The 27,987-nt window shown below is 49.0% G+C and overlaps 1 protein-coding gene across 11 annotated transcripts in view; it reads left to right on the top strand.

Moving 5' to 3' along the window:
- The window catches only part of TRIP12 (thyroid hormone receptor interactor 12), a 1,008,257-nt gene that overhangs the window by 439,158 nt on the left and 541,112 nt on the right, over positions 1 to 27,987 (top strand). For 6 of the 11 annotated variants that reach the window (XM_078668151.1, XM_078668159.1, XM_078668155.1 and 3 more), the window contains one exon: positions 13,360 to 13,516. In XM_078668151.1, coding sequence (XP_078524277.1) covers positions 13,360 to 13,516 — 157 coding nt within the window. Of the gene's footprint in view, positions 1 to 13,359; positions 13,520 to 27,987 lie in introns of all 11 variants that reach the window. The other 5 variants (XM_078668158.1, XM_078668154.1, XM_078668149.1 and 2 more) reach the window with 1 other exon arrangement.

The raw sequence follows: 27,987 nt of genomic DNA, 5'->3' as shown, positions 1-27,987 counted from the left end.
GTAATGCGGGAGGCACGAAGACCTACCACAAGAAAATGCTACACAGCCAAATGGAAGAGATTCTTACAATGGTGCGCCAAGGAGAAACTTCAATACAGGGGAAAAAGGGAATCCACAGTATTAAAGTACCTAACTCATCTACTGCAAAGCAAGCTAAGTTACACCTCTCTCAGGGTGCACTTGGCAGCAATAGTAGCGTACACAAGGGGAGAAACAGGGAGAAGTTTCTTCACCTCACTAGTGGTAAAAAGGTTTCTGGAAGGGGCAAAAAGAATAGCCCCTCTAAAAGAATACTACAGCCAACATGGAACCTCAACGTGATACTGGCACAACTAATGAAGGCGCCGTTCGAACCCATGCACAAGGCCACACTCCATATGCGCATGCTGAAAACAGCATTTCTAGTGGCGATCACTTCACTACGAAGGGTAAGCGAGCTGCAAGCACTCACAATACAAGAACCCTACTTACAAATACACAGCGACAGGATTGTAATGAGAACGGACCCACACTTCTTACCAAAGGTGGTTTCTAGGTTCCACATCAATCAATCTATCCAAATTCCAAGTTTCTTCCAAAAGCCATAACAAGCGCTGAAAGAGCATTACACACACTGGACGCCAGAAGGGCAGTAATGCATTACATAGAACAGAAAAAGTAATGCAGGAAGACAAAACAGCTTTTTGTCTCCTTCGCCACCAGTTTTCTGGGCCGACCATTGACCAAGAACACTATTGCAAGGTGGATTGCACAACCAATACAATACTGCCACAAGCAAACCAAATAGTTTCTTACCTGTTGGTGTCGTTTTGCAGCTTGAAGACTTCCTAGATTAACTAGCGATTCCCCCCAGGAAAGAAACTATTCCTTTCAAAACTCCACACTTAGAAACCTTTTGGAAGAAAATTGTCAATGTTGTCCTATGGAGGAAAAACAGGTTATCAGTTCACAGGTAAGTAGTCGACTGAGGAAGTGAAGGTTCTGGGGTTTAGACTCCGGGGTCCCCCAGGGTCAGTGATTCGCTGTTGCACCCTCAGTGGTACTAGGGCGGCCGGGTCTCGAGTGTTGAGACCCAATGTTATCCAATGGGGGATAGGGGCCTCCGGTTGGTGGCTGCTGGCAAGCAGGCCACTGGGTTCTGGGAGCAAAGCTCCTAGGGTTAAGGTCAGGGCAAATGGGGAAACAAAGTAGCACAAAAGGTGCACCCTCAGCGGCAGTGGGGCGGCCGTGTGCAGAGTTGTTTCGACGTTGGGCGCCCTGTTTTCTATGGAGAACCTCCGGTTTGCAGAAGCACTGCAAGCAGGGAGACTAAGGACTTCTGGGTGTGACCACTACTTGGATAGGTAAGTTAAGAAATTAAGGGTTGGTTAGGCACCGACGGTTTGGGCACAGAAGGCCGTGGGGCGTCTGGTGCAGGGGTGCTTTTTGTAGTCTGATCTTCTTACCAGCTCCTGGTCCCGGTAAGGGGGGGCCTTCTGGATTTAGGCTGGAGGCTTGAGGCAGGTCAGGGGACGCCGGAGCTCTGGTCAGGATCGCCGGGGTGACCCCCCTCGTGGTGTTTTTCCACTCGGGCCAGGTTTGGCGGGTGCAGAGTGGGCTGAATTCGCAGTCTCTGGCTGCTGCCAGAGGTGGTAGTTGAACTAATCCGGTGTTTACGGGAGAAGCAGTCTTTGGAATTGAAGGCAGGCAGGTCCTCCGGGGTTTTTGAGATTGCTGGCTGCAGGACACAACGGGGATTTCGCATGAACAGATTCGAGGGGAGACAGGTCGGTAGGGCTGGAGCCAAGTCAGTGGGTGTCTTCCTCTTGTTAGCTGGCTGCATGGCTGTTCGGTCATGCTTCTTTTTTCATCTTGTTGTCAGGCTGGATCTAAGGAACCAAGGTTCAGGGTGGCCCTAAATACTAGATTTATGGGTGTTGCAGGTAGGTAAGGGCAGGGACCAATGGGTCCCTTCCCTGGGGTGGGTACACCCCCTATAGTGCCACCCTCCAGTGGGAGGAGGGGGCAAGAGCCTGTCCCTGGTTGGCTAGGTCCCCCCTATCCTCAAGATGGCAGGGACTCAGGTTTGTGCTTTACCTCGCCTCCCCCACCTGAGGGGTGGAGTTGGCAGAGGTGGGCACACCTCTTTCCCTCACTTGTTTTTCCCGCTGGCTCTCCCGCCCAAAGTGGGGGGCAGAACCAGTAGGGACCAGTTGCTGAAAGCAGCAAATGTTGTGGGGAGGCTCACAAATGCGGCATGCCTTTGAAGCTTCCCCTTCATGAACCCTGCCCATCCAGGGGAGGAGGCTTTGCACCTCGTCCCAGGATGTGCATTGTTTCAGGCCCCCGAGAGCAGCAGGCTCTCGACCCAGGGATCCAGAAACATGTCTGTTGGTCGCAGCCTAAGCAGCCCCTCGGAGTTTGTCGAGTTTCAGGGGGCATCTCTAAGATGCCCTCTGTTGTGCATTTTACATTAAATCCCACACTGGCATCAGTGTGGGTTTAATGTGCTGAGAAGTTTGATACCAAACTTCCCAGCTTTCAGTGTAGCCATTATGGTGCTATGGAGTTTGTGATGACAAACTCCCAGCACCATATACTCTTAATGGCAGCACTGCACTTACAGTGCCCAGGAATGGACTTGGGCACTCTAGGGGTACAGAGCTCATGCACCTGTACCCTCACCTACTGGCATAGGGCACCCAGCTAGAGGGGTGACAGATGTATGCCAGGGCAGTGGTTTGTGGGCATGGCACACAGGGATGTGTGCCAGGTCGACTCTTCACTTTGTTTTGCACCAAGGCACTCTGCCTTCAAAGGCAGTGTGAGAGTGTCAGGGTACAGGGCCTCTAAGGGTGGCACAATGAGTGCTCCAGCCCTTTTGAGGCCTTCTCTGGTCACAGTGCCTTGGGTACCTGTGTTACCTTTTACCAGGGGCTGACATGTGGCCAGAGATGCCAATTAGGTTTAGTCTTCAATTCAATTTTAGGGAATGAACATAGGCCCTGGATACCTGATTAGCAGGAGCCCAGGGCACACTCGGTCAAAGAACATCAACAATTCAGCAAAAAGTGGGGGCATACCATGCAAGAAAGAGGGCACTTTCTCACAGTATTCCAGAGCACATAAGTATTAAAACGAACTTCTTTAAAACATTTTATTTTTTAAAATCGTGTTGGTATAAAAGAAACATCCTTTTTGATTGCTTGTTTTAGGCTATATTATCAAATTTTAATTCTTATTTATAGGGAAAAGGCAATTTCAAGTTAAACATGAGTCACATCTCCGAGTCTGCACTCTCCTGACCTAATCCTTAATAGTGCAAGTCTAACACAGAAACTGTGTTCAAACTTAAGACATCCTATCACCACAAAATGGCATGACCTAACAGTGTCTAGACTAGAAAGAATGCAGAGGGAACATTTTCCTCAGGTAAATTATCAAAATAAATGTTCAAAACAAAGTGGAAAATCAGGACAGTTGTTCATGAAGGATTTTTTTTTAACCTGTAATCCTACTTCCCCTTCAGTAGATTATCCACCGAATTCATGATCACCGATTAAGTCTCACACACATGCTTTATCCAGGAGCACTTAGTACAAAATATACTTATTAAATTCTACCCACAATTTTTTTTTTTTTACAGAGATGCAGTTGTCTTATACAGTTTCAAGCATGTGGTTTGTGTATTAAGTGATCAACATGTACATTTTAAAGCAAGCTTATGTTGGTCAGACATTACCCTTCTATTTTTGAGTCACTGTATCCTTGTATGTTACATGATACTCCTGCCAAACTGAGCCATAAACCTATGAATGTCTGCAGCACCACCTGTAGGTGGCTGGCTTAGTATATGGTGCACTTATATGTAAGTGTAGCACCCTGCATTAATCCAGATCACATTTATTTTGATTTTAGTGGTCTTAGATAACCTTAGAAAGCTCCTTAAGTGGAGAGCACCCTTCAGGCTTATCCAGGAGGAGTGTTAAGCAGCCTGTTTTACCATATCTAATCATGTAGTGTAGTTAAAACGAAAAAGAATCACAGTGTATATATAACAATGTTGATTACACAACACTCACTAACACATTGGTATTATGTGCTACCTGGAGATATACACACAAATATACACACACTACTTCAATTGCAAATAGGTAAGTAAGCACAAACAGTGGTCTCCAGGGGGAGACCAATCCAAATAATAAAAAACTGGAATGCGAATTGCAGCCGAAGTCGGGACTTGGGCCAGAAGACTCAGGAGAGCTGGGACACAAAGAACCACCCAAGCTAAGTACTCAGGAACGCCACAGAGCTGATTACATAGTGGAAACACAGCTGTGTGTAGAGTGGAAGTCAAAGGGGAAGGCGTGATTGCAGTTATAAAGAAGAACCATTCCCAGTGGACACTGAAGAAACCCTGTGGAAGACAAAAGGTTCGAGAGTCACCCTACCCGTGAATACTCCAGGAAGCAGGATACCTACACCAGGGAAGTAGGGTGAATAGGTACGGAGTGACGCTGGAAGCTGCCGTAGACCACAATGGAGGACATCAGTAAAGATGCCACTGGCGAAGACTATGCAAGTGTCCGTGGAATTCAAGAGTGGATTCCTTAATAGAAGAACATGCAAGCAGAAGGGGCAGTCTATGCCATTCAGAGGTGATCAGGAGGCACGGTAGAGCAATGCCCACCGATGTCAGATGATGCAAGAGTGATGACTGTGACCTTGTTGCTGCAGCCGCGAAGACCAGGTGACTGAGGAAGACCAGGAGCCATGCACGAGCTGTCCCACGCTGGAAGTTGAGAACCAGGGGGTCTGTCAGGAGCACCCATTTTTTTTTTTAAATCTGTTTATTAGCAAGTACATAGAGCATTAACATGCATACATGTCCACAGATACAAGCTTGTTATCAATCCAGAAGATACATGCATGCGTTAGCTCAGATCATATAAAGAAACATAGCGAAATCGATTTTTAATTTTGACCGAACCAACAAACCCAGTGCACACCCGGTCCCACCCGCCACCCTCAGGAATCCCACCCGACACTCTCTCAGTTAGCACATAAATGAAATATCGAAAAAATGGGTCAATCCCAGTATAGTAATACACAGTGTAATTTGAACGCACAGGTATGGTAGAGTAACATGAGTGATGGGCCGGGGTCCCCCGTACCCCATCGCAGAGTACCATAGATTGTGTCCGTGCATGGGAACGTGTAGCAGGGCCCAGTGATACCAGATGTGGCTATTCACTTGCTTCACCCTCATCCTCATCATTTCCAGCCTCGAATGCCCCCAGCATGGCAAACCAATCCATTGAGATTGGAGTTTTCCGGAGACCCCTCCGTTCCTCCCTCTGTAGTGCTTCACCCTCCGCTTTGCCCCAGCGCACTACTTCCGCCCGCCACAGGTCAGGGTTAGGTGGTTTGGACGACTTCCATCTGATCGTGATAGCGCGCTTTGCCAGCAACAAGGCCAGATCTGAGAAGCGCGCTGCCACGGTCCTAGCGCGTGCTGATGGCCCCAGCCCAAGCAGTGTACGTTCCAGTGTAGGGGGTCCGTGCAGAATACCAGCTTGTTCTAGGGAGTCATGGACAGCGGCCCAGAAATGCCCTAGTTTAGGGCACTGCCACAGCATATGTACCAGCGATGCATCGTCTGCATCACATCGGGGGCAGTCACTCTTGGCAGTAGGGAACATCACATGTAGGCGGTGTGGTGTCAGGTAGGCTCTATGTAGTAACATCAGTTGGATGAATTTGTATTTGGGGTTCCTAGCTACCTTTTTGGGGAACTGAAGTATGCGCTTCCACTCTGTGCCCCTCAGTGGCCTCCCTACGTCAGCCTCCCATGCCGCCCGGAGTGGTGACAGCGTAAGTGCCCTCCCAGTTCTTATGCCAGCCGTGAGCCATCTGGTCAGATGACCACCCGTTCCCATGAGATAAAGCATGGCGACGAGAGGGTTCGTGACCGGCTCCCGCCCTTCAGGCGACCATATGCGTGCAATATAATGGCGGAGACCGGCGTGCAGAAGAAAGGAGCCGTTGGGGACGCCCTGCTTGGTCCTGAAGTCCTCGAAGGATAACAAGTGCCCCTCTGCAAACAGGTCACCCACTTGTGTGACACCTGCGTCACACCAGGGCTCCAGTAAGGCCGCCGTGAGTGTGCCCGAGCCCAGAGGTATGCCCATCAGTGGGACTGTGGGGGCATAAGGTGTCCCGGGGGACGTGTACTTCAATGCCTTCCGCCAGTATGTTATCGCCAGTTTGAGAAGCGGTGGAGCGTTTCTAGGTAGGTCCGAGCCAGGCAGGAGCAAGATGTGTACTCTCCCCTTAGCATGGTCGTCCTTTGAAGCATTAATCTCATGAAGATTACGGCCCGCCACCCAGTAAGCTAGCCATTGCAGCTGACACGCATAACTATACGCTCTGAAGTCCGGCAAGCCCATGCCTCCGGAGTCGGAGGGGAGCTGTAACTTGGCCAGGCCTATGCGTCTGCGGCCAGGACCCCAAACAAGTTCGGTAAGGAGGGAGTCGAGGGTCCTAAATGTCACCGCCGGGATCTGGAATGGCAAATTGGTGAAGTAGTAGAGGAGACGGGGGAGCATCACCATCTTGGATATAGCCACCCTGCCAGGTATTGAGAGCGGTAATGTCAGCCAGAACTGAATTTGCGATTTCAGCGTTCTGATGGCCCTCCCCAGGTTGCCGTCCACCATCATGCCCGATTCTCTGTATATCTGTATCCCAAGGTATCGGAAGGTGGTTTCCGCCATCTGGAATGTATGAGGGGCAAAAAGCAGGGGGGTCGACCCATCCGTTGCTGCAAAGGTGAACCCATAGGACTTAGATTCACTGATAGTGAGGCCAGAGATCTCTCTGAAATCCTCAAAGATCCTGGAAACTGGACTCAAGTCGCCTCTTAAGTCGCGAAAAAATAATATAATATCATCCGCATACGCAGATACAATGTGTTTCGTACCGTGCCGTCGTATGCCATAGTGGGGGGCCATCAACCTAAGTCTACAGAGCAACGGTTCCAGGGCAAGGACGAAGAGGAGAGGGGAGAGCGGGCAGCCCTGCCTGGTGCCTCTTGCTATGGCTATGGGGCCTGAAATTTGATGGGAGGTGCGCACTCTGGCCGTGGGGAAGGTATATAGCAATCTGACCCAAGCGATAAATTCGGATGGTATCCCAAAGTTTGATAGGGTGGTGAACATATAGTCCCATCGTAGTGAATCGAATGCTTGTTTTAGGTCCAGAGATATGCAACCTTCGGAGGCCATGTCTACATTATCTCCGAGCATGAGCTGGGTTAAGCGCCTGAGGTTCATGGCCGTATTACGGCCCGTCACAAAACCACATTGATCGGGGTGGACCAGCTGTGGCACATATTGAACAAGCCTCGACGCCAGCACCTTGCTCAATATTTTTGAATCAGTATTGAGAAGGGACAGCGGTCTGTAATCGGCCATCTGCAGACCATCTTTGGCCGGTTTCAGGAGGGACGTGATCAACGCCTGCATGGATGATTGCGGTAGAGAGGATGTACGTAGGGCCTCTAAATAGACAGTGTGTAACCGTGGTGCCAGGACGTCTATATATGTCGCATAGAATTCGGCTGGTAGGCCATCCGTGCCGGGGGTCTTTCCCTTCGGAAGGGCACGTATCGCCTGTCTAATTTCCGCTACTGAAATAGTACGCTTCAAGTCCTTGCTCTGGCTGGCAGTAAGTTGCGGGAGGTCCAGACCCCCCATGAAGGCCATAAGTGCTGGTACCGATAAGGGCTGCGGGGGACCGTACAGCGAGGAGTAATAATCCTTGAATGCCGTATTAATCCCTATTTGGGTGGTAACCGGGCAATCAGATTGGTCCAGGACCCTCAGAATGGGATGGCTTATCGGAGAGTCCCGTAGGAGGCGGGCTAGTAGCGTACCGGCTCGGTCTGCCTGTGTATGCTGTCTATTCGTGTATTCCCTATAGTCTATAAGCCGCAGATCTTCCAGGAGCTCCGCGTGTCTAATATGTGCCTCTTGCAGTGGTGTAAAGTGAGCATTGGTGCCTGCTGCCTCAGTCTCTAGGGGCGCCAGTGTGCCCTCCACCTCTGTCAGTTGGCTGATCACCTCCCGTCTCCTCCCCACCCTATTGGTCATAGCAACCCCCCTAATACAGACTTTGAAAGTGTCCCACTCTATCTGCCTGGAGCTGGCCGTGTTCTCATTCGTGGTGAAGTAGGTGTCAATAGTGTCGGACAGGGAGGAGCGGAAGACCGAATCCTCGAGGAGATCAGGAGACAGTCTCCAGGTCGGGATGGGAGCCAGCCTCCTACCCCATTGCCATGTAATTTCCACTGGGTTGTGGTCCGACAGAGTTTTCCCCATGTGCTGCGTCTGGACAATCAGTGCCATAAGAGAACGGGAGCAGAAAACATGGTCAATTCTGGTATGTAGCAAATGGGGGGGGGAGAAAAAGGTGTATTCCCTTTCCAGAGGGTGGAAGCTACGCCACACGTCCGCCAACTCCCAGCCTTCAGCCCAGCTCGCAAGCGCATCTGCCTGTTTCCTGCTCTCAGTAGCCTGTAAGGGGGGATGTGATCTATCCATCCTAACATCAAGTACAGTATTGAAATCGCCCCCAATGATCCAGCGAAGATCAGCCCAACCCGCCAGTACCTCGTTGACAGTTAACAAAAATTCCGACTGGTTCACATTAGGTGAGTACACACATCCAATGACAACCGCCTCCCCATCCAACAGTCCCTGTACAAACACATAGCGACCCTCCTTATCAATCCGTTGTTCCAGCATTTGAAAGGGAAGAGAGCCACGGAGCCAAATCGCAGCCCCCCTTGAGAATGCAGAATAAGAGGTAGAAAAAAGCTGCCCTCTCCATTTCTTGCGCAGTTTCACCGCTTCAGCAGCGTTCAAATGTGTCTCTTGTAAGCAAGCAATGTGTGTTCCCCTGCGGTTGAGGTGCGCAAGGATTCGGTGTCGCTTGTGCACCGATCCCATGCCACGCACGTTCCAGGTACACAACTGGTAATTGTTAAGATGTCCCATTACCATCTGTGCGGAGCGGCAGAGTGAAACTACTGGGTGACCCCACCTGACTCGTCGTGCTATTAAATGAGTGTCTTGCAAACATGTAACCCCAGAACAAACGGGTCCCTGATCCAACATACCCAGGAGCCAAACCATGGTGCCCAACGTGGGCACAAGTCAGTCAAGTTCGTGTGCATTCCGGGGGTGGTAAGCCTCCGTCGGACGTCACTGAACGGACTGCGTGGGATTGGTAGCCCACAATACAATGGGCCCCTGCACATACAACCCACCATATGTGAATGAGGGGATTAGTCATACGTTACCACCCGTAGAGGATCAACCGTGTCGTGGCTCAAAACTCCGCAGCCATCTGGGCCGTGATCTTCGGGAAGAGCTGCAAGCTGTCAACTGAGCCAGAAACCTCAGTGCGGGTGTCGGTGGTGTCGGTGAGTCTGTCTCCGGGTGCTCCCGCGTCGTGGGCGGCCAGCGCCTCCTCAGTCAGGCGCTGTTGCGGGGTTGTTGACGAGTGGTCCACTGCTTGGTGGCCAAGGGGATGCGCTGCAGACGATGTCCCGTGGGAGGAATGGTGTCCGGGGCTGCGAGCATCGTCTCGTCGGACTGGTGAGCTCCTGCGGGTGTCACTGCGGTGGTCTGCGAGAGGGTCCTGTGATGCCGGCGGGGCCAGAGTGACCTCCATCCACTCCGTTGCCTCCTCAGGCGAGTCGAAAAAGTGGGACCTGTTGTTATGTAGTATTTTGAGCCGAGCAGGGAACAAAAGTGCATATTTCATGTTCCTGTCCCGCAAATTGCGCTTCACCCCCAGAAAGGTGGACCTGGCCCGTTGCACAGTGGGAGTGAAGTCAGGGTATACCGATATGTTCTTCTCCTCGAAGCGTATTGGCGTTTCTTCCCTGGCTGCTCGTAGGACCGTGTCTCGGTCTCGGAAGTGGAGGAGACGAGCGATCAGGGGGCGAGGGGGTGCTCCTGGTTGCGGGGGTTTCGCTGGCACCCTGTGGGCCCGTTCCACACTGTAGAGGGCGGTGAGTTCCCTCTGGCCCACCAGCTTTCGCAGCCAATCCTCCACGAACCGCGTGGGGTCCCTCCCTTCGCTTCTCTCCGGAATGCCCAGGATGCGGACGTTGTTGCGGCGGGCCCGTCCTTCAGCATCGTCCACTCGATCCCATAGCCGCTTCAGCTGTTTCTCCACATTTTCCAATTTCGCGGAGTGTTCCGTCTGCTGCGGGATTAGGTCATCCAGCGCAATTTTTTGCTCCGCCAGTTTATTATGGTCAGCCTTCAGTAGAGACAGTCCCGTCGCCATGGTGTCCATGCGCGATTCCAGCGCTTCTCGCGTTGCGCGAATTTCATTCAGGATCAAATCCAGCTTGGCGTCCTGCGACCCCTTACCGGTCGGCGGGATGATGTCCATGTTGGAGGAGGCCAGGGGGTCGTCAGAGCCCGTGGACTGCGCGTCCGTCTGAGCGCCCTGGGTCCGAGGCTTGTCCCTGTGTTTGCCCATGGATCTCGTTAGCAGGGTGGCGCTGTAATGGGTGCAGCTGCCCGCCGCAATCCCTTCAAGTGTGCGGTGGTGGTTGCGGGAGGACTACCACGTATTGGGCAGAGGCTGAAGAAGTAAAGGTCCTAGCGTTGTAGTAGCGCAGGGTGTGGCTGTGTGCCTCCGGCGTCCCCTCAGGCGGGCATGACCCCAGGCCCACAGAGTCAGAGGAGGGGAAGAAGTGGTGGGGTCTAGGCCACTGCAGAGCTTGTCTCATCCGCTGTGTGCGCGGCAAAGGTCGGGGCAGCAGCGCCGTGAAATGGCGCCAAAGCGCGGTGAGCACTCCCTCACCTCAGACCCCTGTGTCCGAGGGCCGCGTGTCGCCAGTGCGTGTGTCCCTGAGCAAGGTATCCAGGTTCTTCAGTTGGCGAGTCAGGGGGAGGCAGGGCGAGAGTGCCGGGTCTCAGAGGTCTCGCTCAAGCCCCGGAGCGATGACAAGATGGCGCCAGGTTGCCAGGAAAGTCGGGCCGATCCGCGTTCCAACACCGGCAGCCCGTGCAGGATGAAGCCGGTCTCGCGGCGGAGGCAGCAGATTGCGTGCACTGCCCGCTCCTTGATTCCTGTCCCCGCAGTGGAATGCCTGAGTCCCGCTAGCTCCGCGGGTGGGCTGGGGGGACAGCCCCGCAGGTCCTCGCAGCAGGGCGGCCGGCCAGTGGTGGAGCAGCCGGTCGGGGGGGTAGCAGGATCCTAGTCAGGGTGGGGCACCGCACCGCCCGCCGCCGTCCTCAGGAGCACCCATAAGCCTTGGTAGCTGTAACAGGCATGGAAGGCGAAGGAGCAACATTGGGACCACCAAGGTACAAGGGACTCAACACATGCAGGAGAGTCGGAGCAGGCCCCAAGCAAGCAGAGGAACCCACTGAAGCAAGAGAAGACCCTCGAGAGGACCCAGAGGCCAAAGGCACATGAGTCACAAGAGTGCCTTGAGCAGCTCACCAAAGATGAAGGCCCAAAGTGCAGAGGATGCAGTGAGGACGCCGATCACGGCACGAAGAGCTGCTGGAGCTTCTTGTAGCTCGAAGATCTCTGGAGTGCACAGTCAAGCCTTGGCAATGGCAAGATAACACGATGCACAGGGTTCGGTCCCAGCGGTTCAAGAGGGATGCTTGCCTCAAAATTGCAGAGAAGACTGGTCAAGCCTCGAGGGAATTGCAGAACCACCACCTGTGGTGCTGAGCCTTTCGAAGTCTGTGGTATGTCAGGAGCAGCAGACCATTCCGCTTTGTTGCGGTGCCTGCAGATGCTGGGGAGGGACTCCTTCACTCCAAGGGAGATTACTTTGGGTTTCCTTGATGCCCACAGGTCTGTTGAAGATCCTGGAAGAAGCACAGATGACTAACAAGACTTTCAGAACAGAGAGACCAGGAGCAGCAGGAGTCTTCCTTGATGCAGTCTCGGTTCCAGGCAAAGTCCAAGTGTCCAGATGGTCGTAGAATGATGTGGTTTCAGGCTTGAGTCTTGTCCCATGACAAATCTGAGGAACCACCAACAGGTAAGCCCTTTTGTAACCTAAGATTGGGGTTAGGAAGACTAAGGGGTCCCTCCCAGAGGAGGGGCTGTGCGGAGGAGGAGGACACTCACATGTCATTTGTTCAGTTGCACCCCAGGGCGGGAACCAAGGGTTCCCAAAACTGGGTCTAATTGGAGTATGCAAAGAGTGCACCAAATGTGCCCTTCAAAGCAGTCTTGTGGCGCTGGCAAGTGCCCCCATCCAAGCTCAATAAAATAAATCCTGTCCTGAAGGTTGTCACACCTCCCCAATGCTCTACCTTCCCCTGCTCAAGCTCAGCAGCAGGAGGGCAGATTTGTGTTTGGGGTCGGCATCAGCACTGGCTTGCTGGCAGACCCTGGAAGGCTGTTACAGGGATTACTGGAGGCTTCCCGGAGGAGCACCCCCCCCCCACGGTGCATGGAATCATACCTCCATCACCGATAATGGTGACAGGGTATGATTCCAAATTCGGCACAGCCACTATATATAGTTCACCATTGCGTATAGACGGATGGCCCCTATATGTATCAAAATGGCTGATCAACTGTAGTTTGTACAGGTGACCTGCTCATGCAGGGACACACACACACACTCATTACCCAGCCCCCTGCCTTCAGGATTGGAAGACCTGCCTCAGGGGCAACTTATAGGTGTTAGGTGTAGTGACCTCTGATATAAGAAAACGTATATCTGTCATAAGTGGTGCTAGCACCAGCTTACACAGGCTGCAATGGCAGGCCTGTGGTCACAGTTTGAGTTCTCTCGTGTGGCACTATACATGCTGCAGCCAATGGGAGACCCCTTATGTACGTATGCCCTGGGTATCTCAGTACCATATTCTAGGTACTTCTAGGTTACACCAGTAGCCAATTGTGGAGATTCCAATGTACTTACCATGTTACATTTAGGGAAGAAGCACAGTGACTGGGGTCCTGATTAGCAGGGTCCCAGTCAGACTAGTCAAAAATACACTGACACCAGGGAAAAAGTGGGAGTAACCATGCCAGACAGATCCTACCTTTATACACCAGCTGTGTGTACTTGCCCTCAATGTTGTTTTTTGTTCTGCAAATGTTTGATGTTTCTCTTTGTTGGTATCTAGTCTGTTTTTGTGTAACTGCTTGCTGCAATACACTTGTATGAATTTGCAAAGGTTATTTCATGAACCAAAATGTTAGTTATTTTTGAGCTGAAAGATTGTTACTCCTATGGTGTTCACTGAATGTGCTATTCTGAACAAAACAATCAACTATGATCCTGAGCAAATAATTTTTTGTTGAATTGCTTTTTAGTGAACTGATGCCATGCTTACCTAAAGAAGGGATTTTTGCTGTTGATACTATGCTAAAAAAAGGGAGTGCACAAAACACAGACGGTGCAATATGGCAGTGGCGTGATGATCGAGGACTTTGGCATCCTTACAGCAGAATTGACAGCCGAATAATTGAGGTAGTAGTTTCAGTGTATGTTTTGTTTTATTTTTTTATGTTTACAGTATGTTTGCCTACATGGGAAATAATTTTGTTTCCAGACTGAAGTTATACATATGCACTAGTTGTAAATTATCTGTGATCAAAAGAAAATCCTTTAATAGCAATGACTGTAGAAAAGTGCCGTTTTCACAAGGTTACCCTGTTGGAAAGTGGGTTATTGGTAGGGGCAAATGTAGGGCTGCCACTGGCAATAAGGCCACTAACACATGGTAGGACTCAGCATAGGTCTTAGAAAATTATTCCTATGCTCAACCCTTGGTACCTTGGCTGCGAGCAGACAGGCTTCACTTCAAAGACAGGTATGTAAAGCATTTAAAAACACAATTTCAGTAAATAATTAAGACCCAACATAAAAATCCAACACCAATTTCTAAAAATGGGTAATATTTGTATTTTTTAAATGACACCAAAACAAAACCACTGTAGGAAACTAGAGATATTAATTTTTAAAGATTAGTCATTTTCTAGTGCGTAGAAACCACAGTGCCCCTTTTAGTCATTTAGTTTTCTCTGGCAGGGACACACCTTTAGAAACTGTTCTGTAGAATTTTCTCACTACTGTGTTGTGCCGCCTTCTCCAGCAGGAGGGGTCCAGTTAGAACTCCTTCCTGAAGTTCTGCTTGCGGGTCCCAAAGAATCCAACTCACAATTCAAGGTTCTGGCATCGCCAAGAGGGTCCTTGAAAGTGTGAAACTTCAATTCCGCATTCCACTTGAACAAAACCCTTACAAATCCACTGGTACTCCATTCTGGGAATGCTTTGTGGGGATGTCCAGGTGAGCTCTGTTAACCTGTAGCTTGCAGGGAGTCCACTCTTTAGTCCTTTTGAAGCGGGTTTGATCCACAGGGCTGTAATTTCCAATGGTGCAAAAAAGGCGCAAACTCGGAGTCCTGGCCTTTGGAAATGCACTTCAAAATCTTCAGCGCAGACAGACCCTTCTGATTTTCTTCAGTTTCAAGCAGCAGATCTGGAGGGCTCTGCCCCTCTCAGATACTTATTCCAAGTTCTCTGGGTCATGCAGGAGGTCACTTCTGACCAATGGGAGCAGGGTAATTCCTCAAAGTTATGACCACATCAGGTTCTTTTAAGAATTAATTAGATGTATAAATTGTGTTGTCGAAGGTTGGGATAATTTTAAATTTGATTTGAGTTTCGCTGGTATATCACTAATTTTGAATAGAATATGTGAATCATTATGAATGTTTTTAACTGTTTTTTTTTATATATGTAAACTTTTATGATTCACAAGAATCTAAAGTTATTTTGATGATTACCACATCCTGTAGAGTGTCATTATTTTGTCCCAGAGTGCATCCAATCCTCCAAATCCATAATGGCTGATTTTCTAGCTAGGAGATGAGAGCTGGCTAAACAAACCCTAATCCTAGGTCTGGTGGGGGTCAAAAGTGTAGAGTGGAAACTGACACTGTGGCCATCCCTCTGCCTTTGATGACCATGGTTCACGACGAGCAGAGCTGGTTAACCCCACAGGCTCTTTATCACCTCTTCAAGGCAGGCTAGCTAATCCTCTTAACTCTGGGCAGACCACTGGAAGGCTGAATTTGGACTTGCACACAAGAAAGTCTTAACTTCTTGTAGGCACACTTTAGGAGAAATTCAACAATATGATATTGTTGGATTTATTACTGCCATTCTGGGAAGTCTTTGAATGGGCATTCTAGTCCTCTCCTATCAATAGTTATTAATCAATAACTTCCTACCATGTTAACCTATGTAACAAGGGATTTGCAATGGGAAAAATGACTTGGGCCATTTTTACAGCACCAGGACTTATAAAAACATATTTGTGTAAGTACTTGCCTTATATCTACAGGAACCCACCCCATGTGCAACTAGGGGAGACTTTAGGGGTTCTGAATCTTTAGAAATATTGCAGATTCTCCATTTACTGTGCTCCTAGCATCAGTCGAATTTGAGTAGCACTTTACCAGTGTGGAGTGAAATGTGAGATTTCACTTTACCCAAGCATATAAAAATTCATTTTTTAATGGTGTACTGTGAGAAAGTGCCATCTTTCTTGCATGGTATGCCCCCACTTTTTGCTGAATTACTGATGTGCTTTGAATGAGTATGCCCTTGGCCCCTGCCAATCAGGTGCCCAGGGCATGTGTTCCTGCCCTAAAAACTGTGTTGAAACAAAACCCATTTGGCATCTCTGGCCACGTGTCAGCCCCTGGTAAATGGTACCCTAGGTACCCAGGGCATTGTGACCAGAGAAGACCCCTAAGGGCTGCAGCACTTATTGTGCCACCCTTAGGGGCCCTGTACCCTGACACACACACTGTCCTTGTAGTCGGAGTGTTCTGGTACAGAAATAAACAGTCAACATGGCACATGTGTGCCATGCCCACAAACCCATTGTCCTGGCATACATCAGTCACCCCTCTAGCTGGGTGCCCTATGCCAGTGGTGTGGTCACAGGGGCATGAGCCCTGTGCCCCTACAGTACCCAGGGCCATTCCAGGGAACTGTAAGTGCAGTGATGCCACTAAGAGTATATGGTGCTGGGAGGTTGTCATTACGAACTCCACAGCACCATAATGGCTACACTGAAGACTGACCAGTTTGATGTCAAACTTCTCAGCAAATTAAACCCACACTGATGCCAGTGTGGGATTTAATGTAAAATGTAGTACAGAGGGCATCTTAGAGATGCCCCCTGAAACCTAACCTACAATCCACGTCTTGTCTGGGAGGCTGCCTAGGCTGCCACACAGCAGACATGTTGCTGGACCCCTGGGTGAAGAACCCTCCGCTCTCCTGGGCCTGCAACAATGCACATCCTGGGCGAGGTGCTAGGTCTCCTCCCCCAGGATGGGCAGGGGGAAGCTTCTCCAGGCCACTTGCTGTATTCAGCAACTGGCCCCCACCGGTTCTGACCCCCACTCTGGCGGGAAGACTGGCGGAAACCCTATGTGAGGAAACGGGGTGTGCCAGCCTGTGCCAACTCCACCCTTCAGGTGGGAGAGGCGAAGCACAACTCCGGGCTCCGGCTATCTTGAGGATGGGGAGCCCTGCCCAATCCGAGATATCCTGCTGCTCTCCTTTGAGAGGGGAGCAGGAGCCTAAGGGGTGTATTCACCCCAGGACAGGGATCTATTGGTCCCTGCCCTTCCTCTACCTGTAACGTCCCTAAATTTAGTATTACGGCCTGCCTTGGTCCTCTTAAAGACTGGGACTCCCATGAGCAGTGGCTTTGCTCAAACAGCAATACCACTGGTGCCAGCCAGGAACCGTGAATCCTCCACACTCTGCACCACCCGCCGAGCCCGAACTGTGCCCGAGTGGACAAAGACCCTGAGGACGACTCTCCTGGCAATTCTGACCTGAAATCCAGTGCCCAAGGACCCTCCTCAACGACCCAAACGACGCCTGCAGCCTCAGAACCAGGGACACCTCCAACCGCGACCAGGAGAGGGTAAGATTTCCCGATGTCAAGACACCCCGGTGCCTTCCGGCCACCTGTGCCCAACTCCGGGGTGCCTACCTATCCTCCAAGATCCCAACTTACCCCTCGAAGTGTTGGTCGCTCCTGAAGATCCTCCGTCCCCGAGCCTGCAGCCTTTGTTCACTTTTCAAGTTCTCCATTAAATAACATTGAGTGCCCGACGGATCAAAAGCACCCTGCACCCAGCCGCCCGGGTGCCCCTAACAGTGCAACCTTTGTCCTAATCTACTTCCCCCATTTGCCCTGAGCAAGTGACCCGGAGCCCAGCTCCCACAGCCGCGTGGCCTGCTTGCCAACCAAAGGCCCCGTGCCTCCCTTTGGATAACATTGGGCATAACTACCTCTGCACCCGGCTGCCCCTGTGCCGCTGAGGGTGTACCAACTGTACCTATCTGACCTTGGGAGACCCCTGATCTAGGCCCAGGACCTTAACTCTGCCAGTTGAATACATACCTAAAAGCCGATAACTCACTTTTCTTCCATAGGCTAACATTGACTGGTTTCACTTGGAAATTCTTCGAAGTGTGAAGTTTGTGAACTTTAACACATTCATCTAAAATCAGCCGAACAACTATTTCTGATTTACTCACCTGTTATCAGGGGAGACCTCAATGCTGCATCTTTTAGCCCAGTACTGACCCTGAAAAGTAATTCTAACCATACTTACTGGTTACTTGAATTTTCTCCCATAGGATATCATTGCCTGCTATTTGCTGAAAAAAGTTCTAAGTGTGTCGATTTTTGAAAATTACAAATATTTTGTAAAAATTGTGCCAATGATAAAAACGTAATTACTTGCCTATTTTAGATAGATGTCCCAGTGCTGAACCTAGGAGCCCAGCACTGGATTACAAAAGTAACACGATCATACTTTACCTGCAAACTGAATTTCCTTCCAGGGTGCACCATACAACAGGTGAGGGCATAACTGCATGAGCAATTTGCCACTACAGTTTCTGTGCCATTCACAGACATTGTAAGTGTAGTTGAAGCCATTTTGACTACATGGACAGGGAGTTTGTCACCATGAATTCCACAGCTCCATGATAGCTTTTCTGAAGACTGAGCAGTTTTGGTATCAAACTTCTCAGCATAATTAACCCACACTGATGCCAGTGATGGATTTATTATAAAATTCCCTCAGAGGGCATCTTCAAGATGCCCCCTGAAAAACAACCAATTTCTGTTGTTTTAGCCGACGGCTCCCTACCAGCCACCGCCAAATATTTTTCTGACCTCCTAGGGTGAAGCCTTTGTGCTCTCTGTGGTCTGAAGCAGTCTGCTCGGGTGGAGGTGCCCTGGTAGGAACAGCAACACTTGTCTGAAATCCTCAAAGGTTTTCACCTTGTGAAGTGCAGATTTGGGCAGCTCCAACTAGTGGAACTTCAACAGCTTCCTCCCCCCTCCCCCTCGACCAAGCCCTACTTTTGGCCGCAGGTCAGCTGGGAAAATTAGTAAGCAGAGTAGGAGTATCCACCCTCTTTTAGAAATTCTCCTTTTTGAATTTGAGAATTAGGCCCAATAGGAACAGGGATGTGCCCCTCTCCCCAAAAGTAGGGGGCACCCAAAGGGTATAGTCACCCTAAGGAACTGTAGCTATTGGCTTCTCACCTCCGTAACGCCCTTGAATTCAGTGATTAAGGGCTCCCAACCCTGTTCCTCCGATCAGACGGCCTACGAACATGGGCCGAAGAGCAGTGCAGCAGTAGAAAAGAAGACAACTGACTTGACCCCAGCCCTACTGGCCTGTCTCTTCCTCCTGCCACCCTACCCCAAGAAACCGGTGTAGCCTGCAGCTAGCCTGTGTTGCGATGGAGCCGTCCACCTCAGCAGAATATAGTGCAGTCCTATGAGAGAACACATGCCCCTTAGGGTCCAAGTTATCAGCAGTTTTCTGCATTAAAGAGTCCAAGGAAATGCTTATTAAGAGTGCAAATCTTATAGGATGCATGACCAAGAGATCCTTAATGTCTAATGCATGTTAACTCGTTCTCGACACCGAAGGCATCCAGTTATGGCTTGGAGTCCTCAAAGGCAGGGTATTATGGAAAGCTTAAGACCAGTCCACAAGGTTAGGCTAGTCTTCGTATTCCAGCTGGCTGTGTGGCAAAATTAATCCTCATTGTGGATATCATGTGTTCTCTACAAGCCTTTATAGTTTGCCCAGTACATCCCTTCATTGTTTTCAAGCATTTGAACACGGCAGTATATTCACCATCCAGGTACCACCTTGGAGAAACAATAACCAGTGTCTCCTTAGTACCAGAAAATGAGGCGATTGTGATACCTGGTAGTCAATCTTCCATAAAGTTTTTCAACGATCCAGAGCTTCTTGGGATCATGGTAGCGAGTTCCTCACTCTGCTGTCCCACACCACATATATGCTCATATTTTGATGGATTTTTCTATCCTCTGATTCCTCACTTAGGGACTAAATAAACCCAGGCACCAGACTCTATCGGTCAAAATACAAGCAGTGCTCTTGCACACCAGTAGGTGGCACTGTGGGACTCCAAATCGATGCCATTCCTCTCGAAGTGACGAGCGGAGCTTGCATAGAAGTGACACCTGTGTGTGCTGACGCACTTTCTGTCTCTCATTGCCTGCATGTGGTTCTGGAGCTCCGCTTCTCTTTTTCTTCAAAAATCTTCAACATTATTTTCCTTCTACAAAAAAATTACGAGTGTGCGTGGTATATCACCAACTAATACAACGTTTTAAGCCTTGTAAAGAATGTTGCAAACAGATGTTAATGCCAGATTCCCACGTGGTGTGCTTTTGGTGCTTGGGCAAGTGACGACTGCGCCCAAAAGAGCCCTAATGCGATAGGAGATTGAGAAGGGAATCTCTACTTGTCAATGCACCGTAATGCCCTGCAAAATACCGAAGTAGAGCACTGACCTATTCCTTTCTTATTCCCCGAGCTGTTCCCAAAGCCAATAATCTGCGATGTTGAAACCTTCAGGTAAGTCCTGAAGCTAATGTCCTTACAACGGTCTTACAGTGGGATCAGGCGCCATCCAAACCTCTTACCTTTTAATGAAGCTGTTACAAGCACACTATAGGGCAGTCCTGCAAGGCCATGCACTGGCACCACAGTCAATTGACAGTTTGCTGGTTGCCATAGGCCTGCTTCACGTGACCACATTTTGTGACCCAACATCTGATGCCTGAGAGCCTGGTGATTCAGGCATCCAATCCAAAAGCAAGTTAAACCTGAATGTCTGTCCAAACTCACACTTTTATTAAGTCAAAAAGAGTGGATACGTTAGGCAAGCGTATGCTCTCAAGCTAGGCTTCCCCCCAGGTCAGTTGACAGCAGTGATCTACTTGGAAGTTGTACCCACGTCCTCTGGATGGGATTCTGTCTGTAGTCCCAGAAGACCAGCTACCTCACTTGCCCAAATTATTCAAGATGGTCAGATGACATCAATTGGTCATCCGCTCAGGCTTTGACCCCATTGGCTGTCTGGGCAGGGCCATGAGGATTAGCATGGTGTTTCGGCCCCACCTAAGGATTAAGTCTACTGGCTTCTCTGGGGACATCCATGCATACTTATCTACATGCTTGTTGACAGCTTCCGTCTGTTTGGCAAGAAAGAGAGCTCTGTCCTTGAGCAATTTGAAGCAAGCAGTGCCACAACATGCCCTCTGGATCTTTCAGCTCCACTTGCGCAATCTCCACAACAAGTTCACCCTTTTAGGGATATGCCAGGGTCTGTGGTATAGACAACATGCTGTCTTGTTCTTTCAGCTCCAGTTCGGCAATTCCCATAAGTTTCACCCTTTTAGGGGGTATGCCAGGGGTCTGGCATATAGACAGCACCTGCACCTTTGCAACAGGCTTCCCAGCTCTTTCAAGGCTATGGATCGGACAGTGTCCTGGTTATCAAGTGCAGTGTTCTGCACAATCTTCTGCCCTTCAGAAACTACTGCAAGACCTCTTTAGTGTGCGCTTGGCAGCACACAGATACTTAGTCTGAGGCAGGATCAGCCACCACTTTCTGCAGGGGTGGCAGCAAAACATCACATCTGAGAAATGGGTCCTGCAGTATATCTGACAGAGTTGCGTCCTGCCATTCCTTTGCTTCCCATCACACCTGCCACCTACAGTGGAACGCGTGATGGAGGACCATCTGTCCTTGCTTTACCAAGCAGTGGAGGCTCCTATGGCTAAATGAGCTATAGAGAGGGTTTACACATCAGAGGTAAGGGCTGCCCGTTATTTCCGTTAATTTATGTGCCAAAAGATGATGGATGCCCCAGCCCTATTATAAACCTTCAACCCTTCAATGCCTCTTTGCAAAGACCAGTTTAGGATGCTTATTTTGGCCCAAGTTTTTTTGTACCCTGGATCAAGGAGACTGGATAGTAGCTTTGGACATGCAGGATACTCCTGTCCATATTCCCGTCCTGCAGGCTCACAGACGTTTCCGGCTGTTCTAGGTGGGTCACAAACATTTTATTTGCTTTGCTCCTTTTTAGCCTCAAAAATGTTACTCTGGCATTAGCAAAAGTGATGCAGTGGTAGCAGTCCAAATGAGAATGTTAGTACCAGCCTTCCCCTACCTTGACGTCTCGCTGCTGAAAGTGAGTTCACCACAGTGCATCGCGGACCACCTGTAAAGGATGGCAAACCTCTTGACATATTTCTGGTTCTCAATCTACCTGCCAAAGTCACACTTAACTCTTTTGCAGAGGCACCCCTACACCTGAGCAATCCTGGATATGATGCGCTTTTGGGCCTTTCCTCCAGCCCAACAAGTCTGGCATTCTAGCTATGATCTCGATGGTTCAACCACTTTCCCAGGTGACAGTGTAGATGTTTCAGAGACTTCTTGGCCTGATTGCTTCATGCATCCTTCTTTCTGACCATGCTAGATAGCAAATGTGAACTTTGCAGTTGGGCCTGAAGTCTCCGTGAGCACAGCACCTATGGATCTTGTCAGTTCCTATCTTGGTGTCAGAGGAGACTGCAAAAGGCCTATGTTGTCTGCTTGACTGCAGTTGGACCAATGGCATACCCCTTTTCGTGCTCGACCCATCAATGACAGTGGTGACAGATGCTTCACTTCTGGGTTGGTGGAGATCGGAGGACTCTGGTCGCTGGTGGAGACCCGCCACCACATCAACCTGCTGCAGTTGCGGACAATTCACTTGGTGTAAAGCCTTCATACCTATCAAGAGATGGCTGGTCCAGATTCACATGGAGAACACCAAAGCCATGTAAAGCTGAAACAACCAGGCAGGGTGGGGTCCTGGGTCCTAAGCAAAGAGGCTCTCTGCCTTTGGAGATGGCTGGCTCATCTGCAAATTTCACTGGTGGTATACCACCTGGCGGGATCTTGAAACTCCATGTGAGAATGAACTTAGCCAGCGGCACTAAACTGATCCCCAATGGCACTTGCATCCAGTAGGCAAAACCCTCGCTCGATCAGTTTGTCACTTCGAGAACATTAAATGTCCCCACATTTACAGGCTGGAGTTCCCAAGTAGGATAGTTCTTATAGACTCATTCCTTAAGAATTGGACCCCTGTGTGTCTTCCTGCCACTACCTCTCCTGACCCGTGTACAGAATAAAATCTGGAATGATCACGTCCAAGTCACTCTAATATGGTGTAAGAGACAGAGGTCTGATAGGGGCCGAAGAAGGTCCTCCGGTAGGCTAGGCTACTGATAATTCAAAAAGTGTTACTCAAGAGACCGTCCCACTGAACTGTAGAACTCAATATATGTTAGGACACAAGGTTTTTGCAATGACAGCTCATTTATTAACTTCATAAAGAGTATCATATACGTAAGTGATAGATCCAGTGCTCACACATAATTATGAAAGTGCGTGAAGTGTGGGGAGTGATAGTGAACATTTAAAAATGCATTGCATTGAAAAAATAACAGAAAAAAATCTAAAATCAATTGAATACAAGAATGAGGTTTTTTTTAATGGTTGACGGTGTTTCGATCTCATATACTTGAGATCATCATCAGGACATAGTAGTATGAGCAGCGTAAATTTAAGGAAAGAAGCTTGTGGCCGCTTAATTTGCGTCAGGATATTTGCATCTGAAGCGGAGAGGCCTCTCTAAGTGATCGGGGTGGCGGTGGTTGTCAGTAATTGACTTGGAGCGCGTCAATTACACTTATCATGAAGTCGTGGGTAGTTGCGGGCATCTGGAAAGTTCAGAGGTGCGTGAGTACTTGAAGGTTACGTTCAGCAACGTGCTTCATGGGGGTGCTGTGGGGGCTGGGGGTTGGTATCTTGCCAGCTGTCCACAGATCTTTAACTTGTTTGTGGCGTGTGCTGGCTTCAAGGTGCACCGGCATCTTCCGGTGTCTTTGAGGATTGAATCTCTCTCGCGCGCACAAGTCACTCTAATGGCACTGGATTGGGCCAAGAGTGTGATACACAGAATGTTTGAGCCTGACCCTTTGCCCTCTTATCAGGCTTCCAGTACAGGAGGATCGTTGCAGGGTCTTACACTTGAGCCTGTACGATCTGTACCTTTTATGGGTGAAGGCATAACAGCGACACTTTAATTCTTTAAATCTCCCTCCTGAGGTAGTTGATATCATCTTGGCTGGCAGGTGCCCTTATGTCTATGCATGACATTGGGACATGTTTTTGGCTTGGTGTGACGATGTTTTTTGCTTTTTTTTTTTTACCCAGCAAAGCCTTGATCTGGGCACAGCTTAGTTACCTGTTGACTCTTTCAGCTTTTTTACCTTTTTCGGAACAGTCCTTGTTTAAACTCCTGGTTATGGTGTGTTTACAACATATGGTCTGCCAACACCCTTTGTGATGCCACAGCAGGACTTACATTTAGCCCTCACCTTTCTAATATGCACCCTTTTAAAACCAAAGCACAGTTGTAAGTCTGCTCACCTTAAAAATATGAACTTTAGGTCCTCTCATCCCAGCCTACTTAAACCACCTTTTCTCCAGACAAGCTGGTGCTCAGGAGTTGAGGATTGTCATGAATTCACCCAGTGCCAACTACCGGCGCACTGGAGCACTGCTTTAAATCTTTACAGATCCATTTGACACCTGTTAATAGACAGAAGATGAGGAATCTGAGGTCGGAATAACGACCAGAAAGCGCATCATCAAAGATAAGTAACTTGTTCCTTAGGGTGCCAAAGGAAGTCATGATTCAAAGTTGCAAAGGGTTGTCCTTCATGACTGCTTTCGCACTTCGGGCCCCTGTACGTTTAGTTGATTCTTTATTTATAAACACCTTAAAGCCATACAAATAATTTTTTTGATCTGTGTTTCTGTATGTAGATTTACTCAGTGATCTGAATATTCAGACCTTGATTGCATTTCAAGGGTACTTTACTCCTCAGCAGTTTAGGTTTTGCCAGACCGGGTAAAGGTGGTGATTCTGGGTATTAATGAATTTAATAGAGCTATCCTTGATGCAGACCGGGTGGTAAAGGTAAGTAATTTTTCTGTTTAAATAATGCCATTGACCGCAGGTATCTTGAACTGTGGCAAACTCCCCACTCCTTTGTACAAAAATAATTAACCTTCTCACACCCTTTTTCACAATAATTAGATAATGCTTCAATGGTACCTTTAAACATCCTTTCTACCTCGTATGCGAGAATGATAGTGAAATTGTGGATCAAATTTAAAGATCTGGTTCACAAATACCTCAAGAAGCACATACCTCTGGCTGTGTTTTTCTTTATCCACTCCAGTTTATTGCCATTGTACCTTGGACTTCTATTTTTTCAAAAGACTTGAATTGCTTATGGGTTTTAAGGGCAATTCTAAGGAAAAGGCAGAAACAGAGGCCTAGATTTCAAGAAGTAATACATAATTAATGCTATTTTGAATACCAAAGTCAGTCACGATGTACCATTTAGCTTTTGTCCTGTTTAACACTCTATACAGTGAAGCAAATTATGTACACTTAGCAATTTTTTAAATTTTTATAAATTATATATTTTTTTTTAACAAACATCAGTACACCTTTACATTGTTCTTGACACATGGAAATGTCGGTCGGGTACATTGCAATACATTTTGTTCATCATCTTCAATTTTACATATCTTAAGTCTTTCTCATGGGCTTCCTTTTATGCATCATCCTTCCCTTGGACTTCACCCTGTTTTGGTCCTATATGCCTCCCATGCAGACCAAATCTTTCCCCATTTTGCCGGGCACCCCCTACTCTGGTACACCACTTTCTCCGCAAGCTGGCACCAGTTCAGGTCTTTTCCCCAATCTTGAATACTTGGAGGGTCAGCGCTTCCCCAATTTCTAGCAATGATCCTTGTAGCCACACCTGCAGCCAACATCGACCACGTTTTGGTGTGAGCGGGCCAATTGATTTCTCCCGTCACCCCCAGTATGTTGGCACCTGCTTCCCCACTACCTTCACCATAACACAGGTTACCCCTTTCCAGTACCGTTGCAGTTTAGTGCATGCCCAAAGTATGTGAAAGAACGTTCCCTTCTCCCCACACACCTGGTGCAGTGATCTGTATCACTCCAACCCAGCCGATGTTTGAGCATTCTAGGGGTGTATGACCTATCAAAGAAACCCGGAGCTGAACCAATCTAAACCGTGCCCTTATAGCAGTCTCCCCAGGGCTCTGCGCTGCTACCCTCCAATCCTCATCTTCTAGGAGTCCGATGTCTGATTCCCAAACTTCCCTCAAGAGGACTAAGGGGTCTGGTGAGTTATTCATGATTTTGCGGTAGGTGAGGGACACCTCTTTATCATCGGGTCTAGCAACAGCCTGTCCTCTACTGGGGAGTATTCCTGTTTCACAGCCCCTTCTATTATGTGACTCTGTAGGGCATGTCTAAGCTGTAAATAGGAACATCTCTCCGACTCCGCCATTTGGTATTTGGCTTGCAACTCTTCAAATTGAGAGAGAGCCATTTTTCCATACTTCACCCAGTCACCCTATACATATGAGGATCCACTTATGAAAACCTTTCATTTTCCCCACTTCCCTCAGGATATCGCTGTCCCAGAGCGGGGTTTGTTTCCACCCCAGCCTTTTTGTGGCTTTCCACCATACTCGTCTCACTGTCTGTGTGTGAGGTGGAAAGGATTCCCTCACTCTTACACTGGCGGTCCCACAGTCTCCGCAAAGGCTATCCCCTACTTCTCCACCAATAGCCTCTGACCCTACATCTGCTCCGAAGTGCCCCCTTCCAGCTTCCTTTACTCAAAATAACCACTCCCCCTTTGCTTGTTTTGAATGAGCTGCGTCCGCTCAGTCATCAATCTAGTCTTCCTTCTCCCCCCCCCCCCCCTCACTGCTAGACAGCTCTAATTCCCCTAGCTCCACTGTTCAGAGCACTGCCCCGATTCTCCCCCGGATCCCTTCCCCCTGCTCAACCCGCAATCCCGACCTGCTCCCACTGGCCTCCAGAGGCCTACCTCCGTCTGTTCCCTCCTCCCCTATCCTACCCATCCCTACGCGCATGCTACAACATTTCCCAGAACCCCCTTCCCGCTGGGCACATACTTCCACCACCTGCCCGCCTATCCCCTGCCTCCACTAGCTCTATAACTCCACAGGGTCCCCCCTCCCCCCTACTATATTCTGCGGTTACCGTCCCACGTCACCCACACCCCCCCCATAGTTGTGCTTCCACACCACACCCTAACGATCCTTCTCGCTTTCCAGATGTCGAGCCTCATTGTCAGATATGGATATTCATTCTCTCCAACTCTCAGACAATCTGGCACATCCCTACACCATAACAAACTTCCATCAAATTGAATCCATCCCCACGGATCCTTTCATGGAACCTATGCCAAACACCAGAGCATTAAATGAGAACCTCACGAAAGTCACCACCACACAACCTGCACCAACGGAAACCAACATAAGTCTCAAATGCGTGCTCCTAAATTGTAGATCGGCAGTTAAACCTGCTGCGGACATTGCTGACCTCATCCTTGCATTGGACCTTGACCTCGTAATGCTGACTGAAACCTGGCTAAATGACTCAGCTGCTCCCATCCTGGACATTTTAGTGCCTCCCAACTATGATATTAGGTTGGACAGAACAAGTGGACAAGGTGGCGGCATTGCATGTTTGCACTGTTGAAATCTAACAGTGTAAGTACTTCAATCTGACCTCCTGCCGTCTTGTGAACACCTATGCATTGAAGTGACTGGTAGCAACAAACAGTCATGCAAACTTCACACTTTCTACCACCCCTTTGTGACAACCTTCCCATCACAGAACAGATCATGGACATTATCTTGGCCAATGTGGATTTCCATGGCCCTCAGGTCTTCTAGAGAGATTTCAACCTCCACTGGAATGATGGGAATGATGTGGTGGTCAATAGCCTTAAATCCTTCCTTCTAAACCTCAACCTAATCCAAATCTGTGACAACACTGCACATATCAAAGGAGCTACCTTGGATCTTGTCATTAGTAAGCCCAACTCCATCCTTCAGGACTCGATCCTATCGTGTGACTGGTCAGACCACTATTGCATCACCTTCCTCATCCTGGAGTCGATAGGAGCAAGCAGAACCCAACCTAAGTACCCTAAACAGTTGAAAAGATGTCTACGGAAAATCAACTCTCAAAATCTGACTGCTCTCTGCGAGAACATCCTGCCCCCTCCCGTGAACATGTCAGACGTCCACGACCATACGGCCCACTTCAACCGCTCAGTGTTCTAGACTCAGTTTCACCTCTAGAGCTTAAACGAATATCCTCTAAAATCTCCAAACCATGGTTCAGTGATAGTCTTAATTCCGAAAGAAGAAATGTAAGACTTGCAGAAAGGTTGTGGTAATCCTATCCCTCCCTTGAACATCTCTACCATTTGAGATTCCTAAGAAGCATGTACAATAAACGCATCAGATGCTCGAAGCCCACCTTTTTCAGGAATCAGCTAGAGCAAGCAAAAAAAGTCCAAAAAAACAGTTTGAACTCATCAAGTCCCAAGCTAACAGTCCTCCTAATC

Source organism: Lissotriton helveticus, chromosome 11 (genome assembly GCF_964261635.1).
Source record: "Lissotriton helveticus chromosome 11, aLisHel1.1, whole genome shotgun sequence".
Lineage (NCBI taxonomy): Eukaryota > Metazoa > Chordata > Amphibia > Caudata > Salamandridae > Lissotriton > Lissotriton helveticus.
This window is presented reverse-complemented; position numbering and strand designations above follow the sequence as displayed.